Source organism: Sinohyriopsis cumingii, unplaced genomic scaffold (genome assembly GCF_028554795.1).
Source record: "Sinohyriopsis cumingii isolate HCF-2022 unplaced genomic scaffold, ASM2855479v2 utg000576l, whole genome shotgun sequence".
NCBI classification, from domain to species: domain Eukaryota; kingdom Metazoa; phylum Mollusca; class Bivalvia; order Unionida; family Unionidae; genus Sinohyriopsis; species Sinohyriopsis cumingii.
Window position 1 is genome coordinate 310,194 of NW_028315913.1, and position 24,628 is coordinate 334,821.

The 24,628-nt window shown below is 35.0% G+C and overlaps 1 protein-coding gene across 3 annotated transcripts in view; it reads left to right on the top strand.

Moving 5' to 3' along the window:
* The window catches only part of LOC149773774 (uncharacterized), a 35,838-nt gene extending 23,000 nt beyond the window's left edge, over positions 1-12,838 (top strand). For all 3 annotated transcript variants that reach the window (XM_089946025.1, XM_089946026.1, XM_089946027.1), the window contains 3 exons: positions 1,884-2,137; positions 5,487-6,439; positions 7,071-12,838. In XM_089946025.1, the coding sequence (XP_089802151.1) occupies positions 1,884-2,137; positions 5,487-6,439; positions 7,071-7,983 (2,120 nt within the window). In that variant the 3' untranslated portion in view covers positions 7,984-12,838. The remainder of the gene's footprint in view (positions 1-1,883; positions 2,138-5,486; positions 6,440-7,070) is intronic.
* The last annotated feature ends 11,790 nt before the right edge of the window (positions 12,839-24,628 follow it).

Consider the following 24,628-nt stretch of genomic DNA (forward strand, 5'->3'; position numbering starts at 1 on the left):
TTGGGGTCCGAAAATGATAATGTATGACTTTGTAACACTAAGCTCGAATCGCCACTTATTACTGTAGTCGTATGCTATATCTAACAGCTTTTGTAGATTGCTAGGATATATAGCCAAAAGTGAAATCTCATCAGCTAGGGTTGGATTTCCCACAGCTAAGGATCCAATCTTTGCTCCAAATCCACTATTTTCTAACTGTAGCAGCAAGTCATTTATAAATATTGTGTACATCAAGGTTGACAAAACACCCCCTTGTCTCACTCCTTGGCCAATTGAGAACCAATCTGAAAATTGCCCATTTACAAGAACTTTACTCTGTAAATTTGTATACATGTTAAAAAATATCAAAAGGGATTTACCCGTAATTCCCAACGTGAATAATTTAAAAAGCAGTCCTTCGTGCCACACGGTATCAAATGCCTTTTTTGTATCAAGAAAAGCAGCAAAAACCCGTGAACCCATGTTTACATTATATTGTACTGATTGCAACAGCACAAAACTCGCTGTTGTGCAGCCTAAACCTTTTTGGTAACCATGTTGTTGTGAACTGGGTATACTAGAATTAGTATCTTTGAGCCAAGTTACCAAACGTTCATGAATAATTTTCTCAAAGGTTTTGTAGATAACAGGCAGTAAAGTAACAGGCCTGTAACTTTCGAGGGAGTTCTTTGATTTTCTGTTACCTTTGTACAGTGGTATTACTAACCCTTTTTTGCAATCTACAGGTATGTAAGATTGATCAATCATCCGAGTAAATAAAATTGTCATACACTCGATGAGGTAGTCGCTGCCATAGATCAAATGTTCATTGCAAATTTGATCATGGCCCGATGCTTTTGATTTCTTTAGACCTTTAATGATTTCTCTTACTTCATTTAAACTGATACTGGTCTGTAAGGCCTCGATATGGCTTACTTCGTCCTGTAGACCCCGATTTAATTCTCTCTCTATAAATTCATAAAAGTTTCCGTCAAAACTATGGTTTAAATTCGGCGTGTGAATGTCCTCATAGTATCTAGCAAAGCCATTTGCGATGGAATCATCATCACGGACACAAACTCCATCAGTTGATAGTTCCTGACAAAAATTTGTATTGTTCCCTCTCTTAATGTTGATCATTTTCCAAAAGTGTCTTACATCGCATTCGTGTGCTTTTTCAATTTCTTCATACACCTCCCCCATATATTTTTCCACAGCCAGTTTTTGAACGTTTCTAAAGTCTCTCTTCTTATCTTTATATTCTCTGTAAGAATTAAATTGACTACCCCTCGGTCTTCCCTCATTTATCCAAGTATACCTAGCTTGTCTTTGAAGTTTATGTGCTTCTTTGAGTTCATTTGACCAATATGGTTTGGCATGATAATTAAATTTAGACTTTGGAAGCACGATGTCGCTTGACTGCTGTATTGCATTAACAATGTGCTGGTAAAAGCTATCAACATTGTCCGAAATAGTATCTATATCTAAAGTTTTCAGGCGAAGGTCCAGCTCAGATTGATAGTTTTTCAAGATATCAGCGTTTAATTTATTCCAGGCTATGTTGTTTCTCTTCATAGACTGTCTGAAGTCTCTCCCACAGGTCACTGTACGAAGGGAAGTAAGGATAGGGAGGTGGTCAGATATCGCGTGCTCTTCGTGATCTGAAACAATGTGCACACTTCGTAATCTACCTATGCATTGATCCGACAGTACAAAATGATCAATCATCGTTCTTGCTGGGGTGAACGTATAGCGGGAACCAGTGCATATTATTAAATGTCCAGCACTCACTAGATTATTATATCGCAAGAACTCATGAAATACTCTATCTTTGTGATCTGGTTATAAGTGAATAGCATGCGTTCTTGTTACTTTGATATAATTTCTCAAATTGTTTAATTCAGATCCAGATCACAGATTCCAAATTAGGAAGACGAAGGAATGCATGGACACCATTAAAGGAAATTTGAAGATTCTTGTGGTTGGGGAGTTCAGAGAACAAATCAAAGTTGAGGCTCTTACAAGGAATAAGGACCAACTAGGAGACGACTTCAGCGTAGAGCATGTAAACGCCAGGACCTTGCTCAATTTTCTGAAACTTGAAGATTCACTTCTAGTTGTCTACACCATCAGAGTAATTGCAAAGGATGATATTTCTGTATGTTCTTCTTGAAGCATATATTTGTCTTTTCATGAGATCAAATCATTTCTCCAGCATCCTTAAGGATCCTTTTTTTGGTTATCATTTGTTAGATCTTGAAAGCAACAATTTATTAATTTAAATATTTATGGTTCAAGTGCTTTGACTAAATTGCTTGCAAGAAGTTCAAAGCAGAGGTATATATTTTCTACTCAAATTGAAATAATAAATGTCTCGAGTTTTAAAATGGATGAACTAAGCGTTGATAAACATATTTTCTGCAGCACACAGTTATGTATTTTGCATGGCTTTAAACACAGAAAACTACTGTAGTTTTCATTTACCCCAACCATTTATAAGAAAATGCAAATTCAAAGTGACTAACTGTTGTTGTGGATCTTTTAGCAGTACATTCTGCTGCTCACAGTCAAGGTATTCATGTTTGTTGGCTGCATTGTATAGTCTTTTTACCTATTTATTTTTACTTTTATAACATAGTTGACAAACTTTACATACAGTGTTTGCGATATATTATTATCGACATTACCACATGTTATTTTGAGACTTTCTTTAACTCTAACTGGTCCAAACAAGTCACTGCTGATTTCCTGCAACAGTAGGAGATTGCCCCATCCCACTTGCTGGAACCACTTTATATTAGTATTGCTATTAACTATATGGCAATTGTCTTTCCAGTAGATAGCAGAGTGGATATTGGAAGAGAGAAAACAAGGGTAACTATCACAGAAATGTACAGTAGTGGTTACGTATGTCAGACTATAGCCGAATTAGCCTCTGTTGAAGTCTCGGAATGACTAAAAATAGAATGCAAGTAAATCCACTGCACGTTCATTTGATTAATTAAACCCAAAATGTGGGAAAACCATGACAGTCCAATATGAACATATCGAACATTTGCAAAGCAACCAATTGTAATACAGAGAGTCCCCTTTACATTGCTGTTATTAAGCGGGATTGATCTTACGCCCTACACGCATGACAAGCATGGTTTTAAAATCAACGAATGAGAGAAAATAAACTCTCCTCTGATTTTGGAAAGAACGCAGACAAATGTTAGTCTCTCAAGTGACAGAAATCTATCAAACCAAAGCATTTCTCCAAATTAAATTATGCAGATATCCAGTAACAACAAAACATTAAATCTGGATATGCTTGAGTCACATAAATGCAAATCAGTACCGTCTTATATCATACTTTCTTAGAAGCACCTCTAAATTTAGAGCAATCTATATACATCCAATAATCATCCCTTCAGATGAATATCTAAATGAAAATCTTTTTCTTCTATCATATTCAGTACTGCATGTGTGGTGAATGTCCACTAAGGAATGGACACGTTTTCTGGCAGAAACCTTGTAAACAGATTCATCAAAATCCATGTTAATGGCACCTCAACTACTGGAGCTGGCCTAAACGACCGAATAACATATATCAGAGAAGAATTTGCATTAGAGTTCCAGTGTTGAAAAATGAAGTTTTCTCTGCCAATGTTCTATTGCTTGGAAAGACACATTCATTGAATTGTAATTTGTATTAAAATTTTACTTCTAAATGGTATCGGTTATCGAATTGTACAAAATTGATTGAAATCGAGTCTGGCAGGTATTGTCATAGTTCTAATGAAAACTCATTCTCAAAGAATTCTTGGATTTCTCTTTGCAGTTCTAAATTTCTAATTTGATTACACATATTAATTTTATAACTTATAAAATACTCAGAATGACTCAACTGTGGACTCAAATGTTGAGGGTGAAGAGTTCATAGTTTCCTACTTAAATCAATTATGCCCAATCTTAATATGCAGTATATCTTTACCAATATACAGCAAGAGAGCTAGTCATCAAATATGCATTGAAAATTCAAATGTCGCCATTAATTTGCATCTAATTTGGAAGACATGGCTGTTAAAACTGATTTAAAGTTTCACAAGAGAAAGCTGTTTGTACTGATTTTTATATCATGTACAAATTTGATGTAACATCATACAATCTGTATCCATCTTAAATGTCCCCAGTAGAAGACGACGTTATCAAATTGTTCATTAATTAGTCAGTCAGTAAATGCTAATTAAAGTTAATTAATCACATGCTCTTGTATTTATTCGATATATTTCTTTTTTTAAATATAGTTTTATCATAGAAAAAAATTAATCACACAGATACTTCACTAAGCATTCATTTTCACATGATTAACTTACTAAACTATTGTCATCACAATTACCACAATTTATAATAATGCTTGAGTAGTTTGATTATATTATTTTTACTTAAGTGTCTTTGAGAAACTTATTTTTTTTGCAGAACCAGTAATATTAAATTGTTCAAGTTTACATCGTGAATTTCTTAATGAAGTCTGCCAAAAAATATATTAGTTGCAATTTTCAAATCCCATGTGTTTTATATTTAGTTAAGAATAGCCGCCCGTATAGTCATGACAACCCATACTTGACTTGGCAAGTACTGCTTCTACTTATTGTATAAGTATGGAGAGGCAATACACATTTTTGACTTCATTGAACAAGTAAAAATATGAAAATGGTATAGCAAAAGGTGACATTAAATTTACTATAAATTCCACCACAATAATGTGTGGTGCATACACAATATGCAATCATTTATCTATGTACTAATGGGCATGGATCACTTTGCATATATTCTACACAAACGATGGACATTACCACAAATGGAATAAAGATCATAAGGATTAGATAACCTAAAATGTTGAAATTAAACAAGCCTCGACAGTGAACATACCTGAAAAAGCTATTCAAAATTCCTCTGTCGTTTCACTCCTCTCAAAAGTAAGCTGTCTTTTAAAAAGTCCAATAATTTGCGTTTCAACATTATAGAAGAAAAATATTTTCAGATAAGAAATGTGGACATGCAAAATTATATGTCCGTTTCTAATTGCAAATGTAGGTATCAATTAATATCGAATTAACATGTTCTCTATGGACCAAAAAAACCTGATTTTAAGACTTCTTCCACATTCTTATACATTAGTCCGACATATACGGAAACCATATACCCCATCATACACTATTTTTTCTATGGGTTTTCTAAGCTGAAAGTAGATGTAACAAGAAATTCAGCTGTTCTCATAGTACGCTGAAAAAATAGTAACGAATAAGGCAAACCATGCCTTATTTAAAATTGTTGTGTTCCTAATATTAGTAACAGTTGCGGTACTAGTAGTATCACGATTATAGTTACTATTATTGTTAGTGCAGCTGCTGTTCTTGTTGTAATTAATATAAACTACTAACTTATAACAAATGCTTTTGTTCAAGTGATATCCCTACTAGATCAGTTTTACGTTTTCTAATATCTTAATTTCTCTTTTTCAGAACTGCCTAAAAGATTCCAAATATTGGCTCAAGTATTTGTCCAAGTGGAATGAAATTGATGTGTTCTTTGCATTGGATATTGATCAAAGTATCGACCAGGCATCAAAACAATTTAAAGATTTAGAGTCAAAACTTGTTCAGATAATTAAGCATATTAAAGGTCATGGTCAGTTAAACTACCTGGATGCTAAAAATTGCATTATCAGTGAGTTGTCATCAATAAATATTCTCTCCAAAAAGATCTCTGACATGCTTGAGGAACGTATAATCTCAGTGCTGAACGTAATAAAAGAAGATCTTACAAGAAACTTGAGAACCAAGCCAGTTCAGTCAAATGCACGTTTTTTGAGTCGAGAATTCTTTATGTTGATCAGAGAAGCTGTAAATCTTCTCTTTATCGATGGTCACTTGATAGCCAATGAAATTATGCTGGGATTCTTTGATAAGGATGGGTGTATTGAAATTAATTCCTTGAGAGAAACTCTTCTAAACTGCTTGATTCGGGTTATAGAAAGAAAACTGGTGAACCTATTGTCCTCTTCTAACGATTTGGTGCACGACTCGGTGACCAGATGTTTAAATCAAACAAGATTTGAAAGGCAATGCAGGGAGAATATAGCGGAAGTACATGTGGATGAACTGATAAAACTTTTTCCACCCGCAGTGATTGGGTTCCCGTGTGAGTATTTCAAATGCCCAGAAGGACGCAAGACATTTCTTGACTTGTTTACAAAGATCACAGGTGAAAATCTTGTGGATAAACTGATGGAGAATTTGGCCAATATTATTGAAGATGTAACTTACAGAATCCAAATGCTGGAAGTAAGGAAAAATCAAGCAATTCATGAAAAGCTAGATTTTGAAGTTGCTACAGTTTTGAGTAGAACCATTGGCAAGGAAAGATTTCAACACCTGCTACCACTTGTAGAAATGCCATCTGTGGATCTACTGGCGTAAGTCATTGCTACAGCTCTCTTTTATGTCGGACCCAAATAGTTTGCTTTCTTCACCTATTTCAAAACAATCAAATATATATATAACCTAATACGATATTTCAACATAACTGATTGGTTTTGGTAAAATGGGAACAGATGATTTTAAATTATTTTACTTCCACAAATACTTTTCATTGAGTTTGAAAAATATGCCATAAACCTTTAACATTTCTGTTGCGTAGAGATGAAGCTAAATTTGTAAATTCTCAAAATTTAGCTTTAAAAATTATAACAGTCTGGCAAGGAATGGATGGAAATAGATTTCCCATGTCATAGAAATAGATTTCCCGTGTTATAAGATCCATCATTTAACAGTTAGGTCACATATTCTTTAGATAAATAAAGGCAGGGGTGGTTCATAAGTAAAATTTGTATTCATTTTAAAATGATGAAGATAGTGTGTAAGCCAATATGTCTTTTTGTGTAGCACCTTTCCACCTAGTATGCCACATTGAATGGACACCTATCTTCATCTGGATAGATGATTTATTACAAGTATCCCTTTTACACAGATACTTGCTAGTTTGGTTCAGAACAGTAATTTTGCCATTCATTTTCGAGACTGTAATGTCATTTGTCTATATTTTAGGATACATGGGGTGAAAGGATATGGTATCATGTACAACAAACTTCATGTACACATAGAAAAGATGGATGAAGAGGATGAGAAAAAAGTGCATGAAAAAATAAATGCCATGCTGGTAAATTACCCACATCCACATGAGATAGGCATGATAGTAGAAGGTCCTAAATCCTTTTTTTATGTCGGAGATAAGTTATCAGCTGCATGTTCCACAAACGGAATCGAACACACATATGGAACTGTAGGGGCATTTATGAGAGATCAAAGTGGCGACTTGTACATCCTGACATGCAAGCATGTAGTTGCTCTCGCTGATTGTCCTTCATCTCTGTATTTGACAAATGACATTGTTGCTAATCCGGGTCCTGTTGGCATTGGAACAGCTATTTATATTCCAACAAATGACAGCAAGGTCAATCATGCAATAGAAAAAAATAATTTAATTGATATAGCTGCTGTCAAGATTAGAAAGGACATGATACAACAGTGCAGTGTCAACTTTAAGAGACCTGATGGAACCACAGGGCCGTCACATGTTTACAAAGGATCACTAAAAGATGTGTATGGTCTCAGCGTCTACAAGTGGGGAGCCTCTACTGGGAAAACAGAGGGAATAATAGGTTCAGCCAACTATCGACATAAAGATCTCATACAGTATCCAGATTGTAATCTCCTGATCGAAGCACTACCGGGAAATGGCCATTCCTGCATTTTTGCGAAAGAAGGTGATAGTGGATCTACTGTTTGCTCTTTGCAGGAGGATGACGATGCCAGCATCAATGTTATTGCTATGGTCAGTGCAGGAAAGATGACAATTAAAGATGACTATGGACAGAAAAATGAAATTGTGTTTGCCTTCTACTTGCAGAAAGGGATTGAAATACTTCCCATCGAATTATATCCTTGCGAGTGCAGATGATGAGCATATATCTATTGGGTACATGCTTTCTATCAGATACTAGTTACTATGAATAACATGTTTCCCCTGGCCAGCAGCGCAGTGGGTGCAGTAACTCTAGGACCCTGGTTCGACTGGTTCGAGTCTCATTTGGGGATGAATTTAAACTTACATATCCTGTATGATAATGCTTGTTCCAATATATAGATATATATGTGTGTGTGTGTGTGTGTGTGTGTGAGCTGTGTGTTGTATAAAATGAAGCAAATACAATACTCGCAGGTCATGGGGTTTATTATCCATCAGGGAAACATGTGAGATAAAAGAAAAACCTACAACGAAACAGAACGAATGCTTGAATATACAATACTGAAACACTATAGATCAAATACCTAAATATACAATAATAAAACAGAACAAATATGATACACAACCCACACGCCTGTATTTCAGTATATCAACACGATACCACATCAGTGATAACCTACCAGGCACGAAAGATCCTAAATATTCTAACGTTACAATTCTCTTGAATTGCAATGGCCACCTTAGGCCTATACAAAATGAGTAAGGTGTTGTTCATCCCGAGCCGATAGGATGTTGTTATAGTCCTCTTCATGTACTGATTGATCACTCACTCGCATGCTTACTTGTGACAAACACGTACCTGGGTCACACTCCTACACCCATATATATATATATATATATATATATATATATATATATATATATATATATATATATATATATATATACATATCTTAAGTGAGAGAGGTGTATGTACAGTGGGACCCCGCTGTAACACGGTAGTTGGGAGCCATAGAATCCGACCGTGTTATGAACTGAACCGTGTTATATGCAACCAGCTCAGTTAGCTGAAGAAAATGTAGCCCCCCCCCCCAAATGGGGGGGGGTAATACATGCGGGCGGTAAAATACGTGCTTCATCGGCAGTTGCTATCTTGAATTAATGCATATTAAATGAGAAATACACCTGTAGTGAAAAGAGAGAAGACATCATACTTTATTTAGAGAACCATGAATTGGTACATATACGTGAATACTGTTTATATATAAATGTCTAATGTATAGCATGATCACAGTATCAACGCAGTGTACTCGCCTGCGAACCTCGTCATATACATTGAATCCACAATACAAGTGATTCCATCTAAAATATGCATACACAGCTTTAAAATATTCATTAATTTTGTAACAGGTCATATTGGTCTGAATTCAGTGGAAAAACATAGCACAATCACGTAACGAATGATGAAGCACATTTACTTTGAAGTACGTTCGAAGTCGGTAAAAGTTAGTTTGCGTTTTAAGCCGCCGTTGGCATAAACTTTTTCCCTACAAAAAGGAAACTTTCACAGCACAGTTAAAGTGTTCCAGTCACGTTGGAAAATGCAAAAATCCATCAGATTCCATCACTTTTATTTAAGTTTGGTACTGACTTCCTTTGAAGAAAACTTATTTGCTGTTATTGAAAGATTGTAGTCAGCTTTCTTTGATGAAGGCTGCATGCGCTTTTGAAGTCACCGCTAAAGAACAGCTTTGGAGAACCAAACGAATGCCCATTTCTTATTGTGGCGGCAACATCAAATAATTGTATTGTATGATTGAGATGGGGATTTTTTCCATTTGCTGAGTACGTTTTCCTAACAGTCAGTGCTTCAAAGGTAATCTGTTTCCCCAAACTGTTTTATCTGGATACATTTTTGAAAGGAATTGGCCGTCATTTAGACTATTCAAGTTACTGTCCCTCCATGCCTACTGAATAAACCAAAAAGAATTTTTTTAATTTTTTTTTTTTATACATTTGTGGTAGCAGCGTGATGCTGCCTTCTACGCATGTGTCTGAAAATTAAGAAAGGGTCAACGGAAGATAGAGACGCAGGTGTTCTGACGACATGGATTATTACAGAAAACGTGAGTGTTCTGAAGGATTTAATTCTGAGTGAAAAGAAGAGGAATTTTAGTTACCATCCACACACAAATGCGTCTTTGTAAATATATTAGTTACTAGCGAGCAGCCGAAAATCCGATGAAAGACAGATTACGAGAGAATGCCTCGTCCAGTTTATCTCCGTAACCAGAAATGTCAACAACAAAAAAGCGGATATTTCACAACATACAGAACTCGTGCTAGATGTCAGGATAAGCGGATTATGATATAACAATGCACTGTTTAGATGGTTTGTCAGTATAGACAAAGAATTTGTTTATGTAACAATAGATAAATTTCAGGGCATTTTATATCCAGTTTGCGGCTTCCTTTCATGGGGCCTCTGAATTTCTGCACTCCAAACCAATGGTTGTATATAAAAGTTTAAACAGCCAACAATGTCTCCAACAAATAAAAAAAGCCACATGGTATGTTTTGCAGCCAATGAGGAAAAACAATCCAAGTTTGCGACATTGACAAAGACCTAGAATAAACTTTTTATGCGGTTTTTTTCTTCTTCTTACTTTTAAGAAGAAATCAAAAGTACTTTTTCATGTATGATCGTCTTGCATTTTTTTATTCATATGCGATCTGTATCCCAAAATGATAAGCAGCTTTTTACGTTTTTTTCGTTCTTTTTAATTTTTTTTTTTTTGCACAAGAAAAATACATGTATCTAAAATTTCGGGAGCCACGCCACGACCGCGTTATATCCGAATTCGCGTTATAACGGAGCGCGTTATAGCGGGGTCCCACTGTATATAGGTTTTACAAGGTGTGTACCACGAAGTTCTATTTTTAAATGAAGATTTGATTTATTTTTTGACACATAAGTACAAATTAGGGAGGAAAGCTCTCATACATAAATCCTACATTATATGTCTGCATGCATGAGTAGTCGAAACAAATTTTGCACTGAATGATACTAATAAAGGTAGTTATAATTCCTTCCAAAATGTCACATGTACCGCCCCCTAAAATAAAATTGAAACACAAGCGATGGAGTGAATTCTGAACATCAAAATGTATACATTTGCATACATACCACCACACATACACTGAAATTTAGTAATTGCTAGAATTGTTACTACTACTGACTAGTGTACATTGACTATTTATTTCATCACACTCACACATTTTATATATATATATATAGAGAGGGGGGGGGTAGACCTGATAAATCAGCAAACATCAAATGAAAGAGAATGATCAATAATCTGACGATTGTTAAATTATATCAGTGTTCAAATAATATATTTTGTTTTCTGAAAGAATATATGTGTTGATGAGAAAATTTCATTTTCTTTTGTTGCAGCTCATACATTAACATATTACACACAAACCATAACCAGGCCCCATTGTCATGTAAGTTTCAGTACAGACTGTAAAATGTGACTATATTAAATCAAAACATTGTAACATCGCTGTCTTAGTAAGAGGGGTGATTAATTGGATTTGGCTGGCGTTATCTAGAAAATGACCTCCCTCGATATTATAGCCCGGTGGGAGTGGAAAGATAGAATTTCAACAGAACTGAGCAAGACTATTAGGAAGAAATAAAGCAACACAAGCCCCCTTGGACAAGAAAAATAACAAATTTACTCAAAACAAATTAATAGCGGCAATTACAATTCAACTTGAGTTATGTCAACAGAATTTAGTAGCAGTGTCTAATTCTGATTTATTTCATCATAATAATGAATGGTAAAAAGAGTGCAATGTCCACGATTGATTACATTACCTTCCTCCCTTTATTGTCAGGGATCGTCCTGGGCTTCGCCAATGTCGCAAATTGCGATTTTTTTTCCTTATTGGCGACAAAAATATCCCATCTGGCGATTTTTTTGGCGACATACTTTTTGGTTATTTAATTTGTACACAATCATGGATTTGGACTGGATAAATTAAAAGCGAGAACGAAAGGAAGCCACAAACTTGACTAAGCAATGCATTGGAATCAATCTGTTACACAAACGATCCTTTGTTCGTATTGACAACCTCATCTTTACAGTGCATTGTTACATCATAATCTGCTTATGCTGACATCTGGGCTGAGTACTGTATGCTGTGATCAATCATGCTACCGCACTATACCTACAACTGACTGACTTCTGAAGACGTGAATAGAACAGATACAATTAAATTGTATGGCAAATCCTTCTGTGTTTTTTTTTTTTATACATATACCAATACAATAGTTTTGCTAAACCTTCATAGAAAACTTATAATCTTTGAAGTACCGACTGTGTATAAATACAAAGCAAATGGAAAAAATCTCAATCACAATTATATCTGTCGCCAGTGCAGCATTTTACTCATTGATCTTTTCCTTTTGCCATCAATTCCGTGTTACGGCTGCAGAGACTTAAACTCCGCAACAAGAAATAGCAAAAAAAAACCAACAAAAGTTTTGCATAATTAATAATAATTATTTATTTCTCAAAATACAGGAGTGAAAGAATCCCTAAATTGGGTGTGAATTTATGCTTATATATACGGTCCAATATTGCCAGGTGTTGACTCGTGTAAGTTTCATTTGTGGGAATGGAGATCCTATTTTCCTTGTCGAGAAAATTTATACCGCATTCAGTGATCATTCTTGGGATTTAGGAAGCAATTCACTACAAGCTTTGGGATGCTAGCTATGGGGGGGGGGGGCTGCTGAGAGACTACTGGTGTCACCTGTCAGCACTGTAGACTGTGAACGTGGATTCAGTAAGATGAACTTCATAAAAACTGACATCAGAAATAAGCTCTGCATCTCATCTCTCGAGAATTTAATGAGAATCAGCATGTACAGATGTGAAAAATTAGACTTTGAAACTGCATTCAACAAGTGGGCAACTCTAAAATCGCGACAGATCTTCATGTAACAGTTTGTAACATTTTGTTAATGCTTGTTGTAATTAAAGTATTAACTAACACATCTTTTGTAATTTTCATTGCCTGTTACATTAATAGACTAAATTAACACTTGGAAAAATGTACACTACTTGTTTTGGCGACACTTTTTGAAAATTGGCGACAAAATATTGAGGTTGGCGATTTTTTTGGCGACAGCTTTTTAAAAGCCAGGACCATCCCTGATTGTGTATCAATGTCTTCCTATTTCCTCCTGCATTCCTATTCTCTACGGTTCACCTCTTCCTGGACTTCCTAGTCCTTTATTGTGAACTCGTCACTTCTTTTCTTTCGACTTCCTTCTTCGGATTATCCCATCTCTCCCCAGACAGCTGTTCCTTAAAGGACAAAATTACCCAATAATCTCTATATGTACCACTTTCTACACATACATAAAATTCCCTCACGTTATTCAGAAGCATACTAGATATCCACACTGCATAAATTCTGAACTAATCCGATAGAACATCACCATTGCTTCACAGCAACCAACCATAATTAACACCTCTAACGTTACTGAATCTCTTTACTTACGCTACCACATGCTTGATTACTACTGCATAAAATTCACAGAATTCTAGCTCACAGCAATCCCTAACTTACAAGATTATTTAAACATTACAAAATCAGATATAAATATGCAATTATCGTTAACTCACAATAATCAATATCGTTCTAACAGACCAAGAAAATTATTTCATATAAACCTATGAAATCCTACACATATGAAAACCTGGATAGCATGCAATCATCAGTTCTGTCAATGAACTAGTAACTGTAAAATTAAAGAGATAAATTGCATAAGAACTCTAGCATCAACAGATTTCCATGCAATTGAATTTACGACGCATAATATGAATCCTAGTAATACCAAACACGTTTGCATAAAACAAACAATAAAAAATAGAAGATTATGTGGAAAATTAAAATTGCATACCTTAATGATGTTCTTTCTACGGAAATTGTACAGCACTAAACCCTGACTTTTCTTACAGACAGTCACCTGTCCCCTTTTCATGTTTAACAAGGAAAGCACTATTCTTTTTTAGGCTTCCCCCAGAATCAGACTTCTCTCTCAGGATGTTTAAGACTAAAGAATTTCGACCAAGGTCATCACTTTAAATTCACATAACTTCTAAAGTGTACGCATTAATTTACTCTGCCCAGTCGTAAGCAGCATTTCCAAAATTTGTCTCAAGATAATCATTTCTTTCATCAGATCTTAGACAGCTTACGGTGCATTTCAATTTCCCTTTAAAAATGATAATGTGACATGGCTTCCTATCAAGCAGTTATGGTTGGTAGCTCAAACGTTTACTTTCTCAGGACAGCGTAGCAATGCCCTGCTTAATCTCACTAAGTCATAGATGCTAGCCTTTCAAATTTTAACACTGACATAGGGGGAGAAAAGAAGAAAGATCGAAGTGACCCTTTACAAAGACTTTTTCTGGCTTAAATGTGATAAAATTTTAGTGCTCAATGCATTCAGCTTTAAGGTTCAATACAATTCAAAATTCGGCACTTTACAAATATATTGATTTTAAATTACTTTATGCCATTTAAGTGTAAATTCCCCATACTTCCTAAATTTTCTGAAGTATCGTTTCAGCAGATTTTTACGAAGTTTCATAGATTTTTTAAGTCTTCAGTTTGTTTCTAATTTGTAGTCTTCTGTTTCAAGCTAATCTGTTGTAAATGTGTCTTTGTTAACAGTTTTTTTTTATTACTACTATGATAAGGTTTTGCTTATCAAAGTGAATCTGAGCTAAATAGTTCGTTTTCAGACAGGTGCTTAATAGTATCTGGAGTCTGGGTTTGCCTGTTACCTTTCCTATGTATTTTAGAAATTGTGCTCAAATCGTCGTATTAATAAGAGTTTTGTAAATTTTTTTAGCTTAATGTGCATCTAATTTGTACTTTATCAACTCTGGTAGATATATGCGAAAGGTAAGTCTGTATAATCATGTAGGAAAGTATAATTAATATTTTAGTGATAAAATTCTCCTTCGAACAAGATTTTCATTCATATTATGTTAAGAACGGTACCAACCTTGAATGATTAATATGTGATTTGCTATGTCAGCTGTAACGTGGCTTAACATGGTGAAACGCGACAATCATATAATTGATTCAATATGTAGCAATATATTGGAGGGCCAGTGCACACACTACCCTCTGTTCAGCTTTTCAGAAATGTTTTAACTTTCAGTGATTATCAACTTGTTTACAATATCATTGTTTACATGATGGTGTCAAGGGCATGTTGTATGCCTGCGAACAAACTCTTACTTAAATACCACTACTTGTGGTTTACAAGTCATGTAAACATTGCAAACATTTGTAATAAAAAATTCCCATTATGAAGCAAACGTGCATATCTATTTAGGTTATTGCTGTAGCTGAGTGAGCTTATGGTTTGGCCTTGTGTCTCCTGTACATTTCGTCTGCAAACAATTGTTACTTTAAATTTCTTCTCTAAACCCCTTTGACAAATTAGTCCAAAGTTTAGTGATAGTGCCATAACACCGCTCTGTATTAAAATAAGCTGCTTTTTTAAAAAAAGAAACTTTCCAGTTTATGTTATGTTTGTACTGTCGACATTTATTAGTTCTTGTGCCACATTATTGTCAAAGCGTTATTATTCAGTGTTTTTAATATGTCACTACCCATCGTAAGGTAGCATTACTGTCTGAAAGTGTTTTATTTTATTTCAGAAAATAACAAGTCTTAAAGAATTAATAAATATTATCAGGTTTGACAATTGTGTCTTATAAAGCAAATTGGTTAAAAATTTTAATTTCTAATTAAAACTTGAAATTTCATGATCTTTATTTTGACTGCTCTCAATTTTATAGATGATTTTTGTATGTAACAATACATTTTAGATATCAAAAATATATCAAAAAGTCATATTATTCTAATACAATAAGCTACTGTAATATATATGCAATAAGGTTTTACTTTCTTTTCCTCTGCCTTGGATTTTATGAATTTACCTGACGGCAAAATTGATAATTCAAGTGCGAAAAACTTACTGTCATGTGCATCGACTAGCATGAGAAGTATGACACAGTGGCATAGTTACTGATTTTGTAAATATTTAAAGGCAGTAACTAAACTGAATAGTATACACATGTAAGTGTTGGGGGGTAACTAATAGAGTAAGATTCACTATGATACAACACGGATAACATCTTGAGGTAGAAGTCTGTTGTGAATTTGTTGCTATTGTTTGTAGAACATAAAACTCCTGAAATCTGTGCCATACAATAGTGAATTTCTGAATACATTTTAACATTGAATTCACATAATCTTCTATAACTCAAAACCTCTTGTATTCTTCGTATACTATTTTCTTTCATACTTGAAATAGATCATTATTCTAATTAGAGGACAACATTATCATGCATGTATGCAGTTTATTGATAATATAGGTTTAGGTCCCAGGTGTAATAGTGCAGCTGGTGGCATAAATATATGAATCCACTAAATTACACAAACTAGTGGAACACTGGTGGAACAGTGAGCATGAATAGCTTGCCAAGACTTTCTGAGTGAATCAATGGCCTTTGCTGAATATCATTTTCATCTTGTGAGTCCCTAAATGAGTCTTTGTCTTTGCATTAAAGAGGACTAGTCGCGAGATATGCTCTCGAAAGTCACTAGCGACAGCTTTTTAATTTTACACAAAGACCCAAAACCTGATGCCGGCTAGTATATGCAAGCTTGGTGAGGCTCTTTTAAGACTTTACCTTTTGTTTGATGCTATTATTCGTCAAGTAGAAAAAGCACAGCTATTCATTTGAAACCTTTGAGCGAGTGCACAAAGCATGTCAATAGACCACAGCCTTCAGGGTTGACCAGAAATAGACCCAAGGTTTTTCTCGACTGAACATGCGGCCTGTTGTTTAGATGTACAGCAGAGTAAATAATGACGATATAATTATAGTGGTATTTAAGTACAGTGTACTAGTTCGATCAGTTTGCAGGCATACAACACACCCTTGCCATGGTGGAGGTGGTCGACAATCATGGCACTTTCATGGCACAGTGTGTCTGTAAGTTATAAAAGATCACCATTCTAGCACTGCACCTGCGTAATGCATGTCATTCTGACTGGCTAGTAGATAGTCAACAAAAGCGGGACAGTTTGTACATTAAGCTGTCAGTTCATGCTGATGTACATGTACCAGTAGACGTTTAACACACCTGCCGCTCGGAAGCCTTTTCTTTTTGCAGCGTTTCAACTTCCCTAATGTTTTGATGCGTCTTCACGACTCTTTGAGCTTGTTGCCTTCTGTTGACGTAATATGGAGTAAAATGCGAACCACTTTTTGGTAAAAGGTACCAATATTAATCGACGACAACTTTGTGCCCTTGATAAACTCACTTTCCAATATTTTGGGATATCTTTCAGCTGCTGGCAATTTGACTGCCCCTAGGCATAGATCTACTTTGGGTTGCATTCACTCGTCACTGACTTGTTATAAATTCTACGTTTCACATTCAAAGACGGCGTTGCTTGCCTCATACTCAAAGATATAAACTATTGCCTGCAGTGTTTTTGCTGGCATATTCAGGTTACTATTCCATGTATTATTGCACTCATTCACAACCGACCCGAGATGGTCTAACACTTGGATGTACACTTTATCCATGTGTTGGCTTTTTGTCTTTCTTGATAGGCAGCGTTAGTCTGCTCATTATCTATCATTGATCCCTGTAGACATCCAAAACAGCGCTGTCGTCAATGCAGGTCAATTCATTTTTTTCCTCCGATTTCACACTAATCATTCTGATGATTGAACGGCCGAGGTATTTTAAATTTAAACAGATGGCTGAAACATTTAAGCTCATACCAATTGTAAATGTCAGCCAAACGGTGCAGAACACAATGACATTGCTGCTGGGGAGAAATGGAAATCTGAAGATAAGCTGCCTTTTTGGCCTATAGTTATTATCACGTAGTCGGTGCTCTGTACTCCTTTAGGCCAAGCTGGCCAAGGAAGCTAAATGGGTGGAGTTTCTTTCCATACCCAGACATATTTCATGTTGGTTCTATTGCAGTTAACATGCCCTTCCTTTAATAAGCAAAGAATTTGTCGCCATGTCTCATACATGCTTCCTAAAACATGGCACAAGAGTTTTAAATGACCAACACTGGTGGTGGGGAAGATTTTCTACCTGTGTAAAGTTAAACCACACTTGCCATATAAACCAGTGGGAAAGGTGAGCTACACATGGAAATTCCTTGTTGGACCGGCCGCTATAAGCAGGGTTCCCACGCTACTGGGAATTGGGAAAAATGGTAATTTTTTCCCCGACCATGAAAAGTCTTGGAATTTCGCAAATATTGATGAAAGTCTGCACAAACCCGGGAATTTTACGCCACCATTTGACACCCGAAACAATCACGTAATTGAGTTGTAACTAAACTGATCCAGAGTTAAATTTATGTTTTTCTAACCAGAGTATTCGGAAGGTGTAGTATGGATCATTTGGGATCTTGCAATAATAAATATATGCAGAGTCAATCCAAATGGTCATTGAATTAGATTCATCTAGTAGACTTGTTTTCAAAGTCAGCTCAATATCCATATTTTCCTTATGTGGAAGGTATGAAAACTACTCTGGCATCACAAGAGGCAAACATCATGGTGGCAAAGTGTAGCCGCTTACCGGATTGTCTAGTAAACTTTAAACGTTGTTAGACAGAGTGATACATGCATGAAATGGATATAGAAAATACTTATTTTCTCAGAAATTGTGAGTACTAAAATCATTATGTCTTTGCTGAAAGACAAGATAAAACTACAGCGTTGATGAAATGTGACCTGGTACTCATGATTTGTATTGCTAGTCGCATGAGTACACAAATCTAACAACCCACATTTTCAAATGTAGTAGAGAAAAAATATTTGAAAAATGTTATAGGAAAGTCGTATACTGGTTGTAAGAAAAATACAAAAACGAAAGAACACAAACTTTTCTATTCTGATATATTCCGAGAACAACTTCATTCCACCACTGAAGACCGAGGAGAGAAGACATACTCTGGGTGCGCTCAAACCTATGAGGAAAAGCTTATATGTTTTTGTTCGACCTGTCAGGATGGATCAGGGTCAAAATAGACCGGTACCAAAAAGCCCCACGACCAAAACGGACTAGTGCTTAAAAGGCCCTGTCCAAAAAGGCCCATTTATGTATTAATTACCAACTACTAGTATCATGTCTAATAAAAGTAACTAATACGTAAATATCAAATCTTTGTTTTACTGGTAAATGTCTGTAAATATCGTGAAGTAGAGAATCATTGTGCCGTATGTTAAATCGTAGGTCAAGTGATCATGAAAATAATTGTGACACGCTACTACATGTTCTATGTGAAATGAGCAAAGAAGGCAAATAATAATTGTGTAAGAAAACATTGTATGTAAAGCGAATCAATAATATCTTTGTTATAACATATCAAGACTGAATATGAGTTAGTGTCACCCACATGTGGTAATTAATGACGATTTCATTTATGAGATGAATATCTTCATTTGCAAAGACTATTGACTCTTCCTGTTTCACATACATTCAATATCGTTAATACATGTGTATGTGTATTTTATTTGCGTTGATTATAAATTATGCTTTCAATAGACATTTGTTATATTCTGTGCCTCATAGGCACCGCTATTGCGTTGTGGTTGCAATGAAAGTCAAGTCACAATTGGAATAGAATTAAGAGGTTATCTATACAAAAATTAACAAATTTATATGATGGGTTAGGAAGAGAAAAAGAAATTATATCATGTCTAACTAAGCAAAAAGAAAGAAAAAGAGAAAAAACAGACAAACGCTAATGCCATTTGAGATTTATAAATTTCTTAATAATAACAATCTTTATCGCTAATACATGAATATAAAAATTTAAAATCACATACTACAACAGTATGCTCATATTGGCTGTCAAATAAATTTAACAGCAAAATATAGTAAACAGTTCTACAATAACAGCAACAAATAATCATCAAACTATAAAAACATGCATACATAGATACTTTTCAACCAAAAAACTTAACAAAATTGCACAACAGTGGCTGCCGAAGTTAATAGTACGATATAAGATGCAATCCTATATATTAATGTTGTTCACGGTTATTAAGCTTTTCTAAAGATAAATTTCCAGGGTATTTACAGGATGAAATTACTTTTTCAACGTTCACATATAACCATTACCGAATAGAATTAAAGAACATTTTATATAATATAACATGCTTTTTCTAAATCTAAAAATGTTTCTCTTTCAAGGCTCTCCAAAAGCATCAAAAGTCAGAAAAGATGATCATGCACAAAACCACAAAATGTATCACACGAAACATGTTTGATTATATTCCTATAATTTGGCATGTAAAGTCATTTCAGTGTACAGAATAAAATTCTAACTTTATTTTGCTGCATTATGCTGCTAACAGGAACAACATAATGAACATAAACTATGTTTTGTTTCCTTTCAAACCTTTAATTCTAAAGAATTTTATATATATATATATATATATATATATATATATATATATATATATATATATAGAATAGAAAGTAACATTTCCTATTAAAATATATATACAAAAAAACAATAAACGCAAATAACAGGAATTTTGTCTTGTAACGAAAAGAGTTTAACCCTGAATTTATCTGTGCCAATAAAATCGCAAACAAGGTTTTTCAAATAACCTAATCTCCATGAGACGATCTGGCTAATACATCGATAAAAAATATTTTCAAAAGGATTGATTTAAATTTTAACAAAAGACCTTAAAATTATATACTGTTGTATAAACAAGGACTGAATTTTTTGTAAAATCAACTTCTCTTGTAATTTGTTAAACCTGTATTGACACAGGGCTCGAACAGCAGAGAGGGTGGGGAGCTTCTTAATGGTTTTCTCTCCGTTTCGCAAAATAAGTTCTCCTGGAAAAATCAAAAAAAAAAAAAAGAAGAAAAAAAAATCGTGATATCCAATGTAGGACAACCCTGTCAACGAATTGACTTACCCAGCCTGTCGCTGATTGCGATACATCGAAGGAAAATATGTGATTGCGTCGGTGTCAAGTTGGATACAGCAACGTCATTGCTGCTATAAATTAAATCATTATTATATCAATAATGGCAAACATCAGAGAACCATATTCCGCTAGATTGGCATGAGAGCGACTAGAAGGAATAAAAACAATTCTTCCTGTTTGTGATTCTGTAAGACAAAAACGGAATTCTGTAAGACAAGAAGCACAAGTTGAATTTGTAGAGGGTACAGAACAGTTATTTAAACCCATTACAGTGGTTACTGAAAATGCTATATGGGGAGATATTAAGGTTGAGGGTGAGAGGCGGAAGGGTATTCTTCCAGTATTAAAACAAACCGCTGCACAGACTGAAAAAATAGCAGCGAGAACTAAAAAAAACAAAAAAGATTTTATGAGAACTTCCAACTGATATAGCTGCAGCTCAGCCTCCACCCGTTGGCGAAGAAATACTTGAAGGTTTTGGAAAAATTCGTACTGAAGTTGCCGATGTGAAAAAAGAACTTGCATCTAAACAATTAAGAGAAAATATTGAACTGATTGCAAGATTTAGGGAAGGTTTTGTCGAAGATATTAGAAATAATAAAAGAGAAAAATTACCTGAAAAAATATTAATTAGTATGTTTAATAAATCTAGTATCTTAAAACCCGGTTCTGAAAAAGTAAATGATGATAATCTTATTAAATGGATATATCGTATATATAAAAACAAAAAACAAGGCAGAGATGATGATTTAGAATACAGAGGTCTTTTTGAAGAAATACAGAGACTTTATAAAGAGAGTGTGAAACAAATAGAAAAGCAGCAACGGATAGAACAACAACAATCTTCTCCACTGCAACAAAGGTTGATGTCGGAACTTAAAAAGTCTTAGGAGCTACTTAAAAAAGCAAAAGAAGAAAGATCACCCTTAAGACTTTAAGAAAACCACAGAAACAACAGAAGGAGCAACCGGAAGTGGTTTGGGAAGTGGTCTTGTTTGTTCTAACAGTATCCTCGATGACGTGCAACGGTTAGAAGATCTCATAGGAGGAAAACGAGCTGGAAATAACTCACCAGAAATAATTAAAGAAGCAGCTGATATCTGTCGACGATTATTTCAAGGCAGTATCGTGGATACTGATATTTACCAAGAACTTATTGATGAGCTCGTTGATAATTATCATAGTGACTAATTGTCACAGTGATTAGATAAATATTTAAATAAAAATGATCATACTCAATTCTCATCGTAGACCAGTTATGGTCAGGTGGTAAATTCATGATTGCCAGTATACAGGATGCCTTACGGAAATGGACTCGGTGATGTTGTTCGGGGTTTATTCACAAGGATAACCTCTAAAGCAATGCCAATTGCAAAACAATCGATGAAAGCCATGGATATTATTCATGATAAAGCTCCTGGTGCTGTTGGTAATGTTGCCAGTAAAGCATTCTTGGCAATCAAGGACAGACTAGCACAATTAATATGCAGACCAAAAGCGGAACAACCACCACCAGTGAAATTACCCAGTACTGAAGTTATACCCGCAAATGTCAGTAAAGTAATAAATCAAGCCAGAAATCAAAAACTAGCAGCCTTGATGAATCAGGGTACTGAACAAATAAATACAAGTCTGATATCAGGAAGTGGTCTTCGTTTTAGACAATAAAAAATTATAAAATGTTTAAACATGAATCGGACACAGCGTTTGACATAGATGAACCGGTTCTTAAAAATGAATCAGTGCGTGATTTTCAGTATTATTCCTATGACGCACGAGATCCAAGTCGGCAAGGATGAACTGAATTACAAGTTCAAGATACAAGTAAATATTTCTTACCCGCTGAAGCATTTATTGAAGTAAAAGGTGTAGTTATAAAAACAGATGATACAGAATACGGAGACTGTGTTAAAATCAATTTTGTTAATAATGGAATTATGGCCTTGTTTGAAAGTGCTACGTACACGTATATGATTGACAGAAAAAAAATTGAATCAATTGAAAATAATGTTGATGTAACTACAACAATAATAGATATTCTGATGATTATATAAGATCAGCTGGTCCATCAATGATGTTTGCTAAAGACTCTTCTGATTTTCCTTACAATGATCAATACAATATAAAGCGGCCAAGAAACAATGCCAACAACGCTGACGCTGATGTATGGCCGGTGGTTCATGGTGCTAATACAGAATTTAATTTAGGATTTACAACGCGTAAATTAATGTTGAGTGGTGATCGTAGAAGATTTTCGTGTGCAATTCCATTGTCACACATTTGGATTTTTGTAGGGAAGTTAGAAAAGTAATTTTTGGAGCAACAAATACAGTTGTGATTTTTAGAAAATCTACTGACGATGATGCTATCTGGCGACCCGCGGGTGATGCTGTATAAGTAATACTAACAAAACGTTCATTGTGGATGCCGATAATGACTCCAGCAATAGCTGAAGAACAGCAATTTACTTTCTCTTATGAATCAAGGTGGTAAATCGTTGTTGTCATGGCTTACAGTAACCAGATAGTGCCCAAAGTAGTATTAATGGTTTATTTACATGGCATATAGCATCGCAGCAGGGAGTTTCTGCACCACAACATATTTTCATTGCTTTTCAAGATAATGCACGATTAAACTCACAAACACGGAGTCATATGATATTTGATAAACTTTGTGTTTCTGAAGTTTCCTTAAGAATCAATGGACATCAAGAACCATCTCAGAATATGCTGTTAGATTTTAATACTAATCATGTTGCACGTGTATACTACTGTTTGATGAGATATCTAGGACATGATCTAAATATAGATACTTGCTTGCAAATATCACAATTAGATTTTACAACATATTATCCAATCTATTACTTTTCACTGGAACATCTTGATTTAGTTAGACAATCTGTCGTTGATATACATTTTCGAGCTAAGGTAACAGCCCTTCCTCTTGATATAGCTGGTCCACCCCTTATTCGCGGCTCCTACAGAGCAATCACAGTTATCCTCAGCAATAAAGCAATGTTACTTGCAGGTGTTGGCGGGCGAATGAGAGTTATTGATGCACCAGTGGAAAACATGTAGACAATTAGACCAACCACGTTAATTACAAAAATGTCATATAGTCACATTAAGTGAAAAAATTACAATCAAAAAGCGCGAGCACATGCGAGACAAAAATCACATTGAAGCGAGATCAAATTACAGGTGGTCCAAACACGTTATCGTTGACTAAAACTCAACTAAAACATTTCAATAAAGTGCAGCAAGCAAAAACCGGAGTTCAACTTGATTTCGCTCCAAGTGCCATCAAAGACATGATTAAAACCAGTGGTATATTTTCACTTTTTGAAGCAATAAGAGTGCTGATAGCAGCTGCTAAACGAGCTGTTGCAAAAGCAGCCGCGTTAGGCGCTGTTGGAACCGTTGCTGGAATGGCATTAAAGAAAGCAACTGGGTAGGGATATAAAAAAGGAGCAGGTCTAAGACTTCCAGGAACTCCGCCCTCATTGGATCCAAAATGTTTTTAACAACATCCGCAGCTTGTTTTGCACCATTGTCATATTTTGATTTACTCGATGCTGCTAAACAATTAAATATTAAAAAAATTAGAGGTGTTTTTATGCGAGATCAGTTATCGAGATAACCGAATACCAGCGAAACAGGAATTATCAATCTCGATAACAGCGATGGTCTAGGAACTCATTGGGTTGCTTACGCGACTGATCCATGTGGAATTGTTTATTTCGATTTGTATGGGTTAGCACC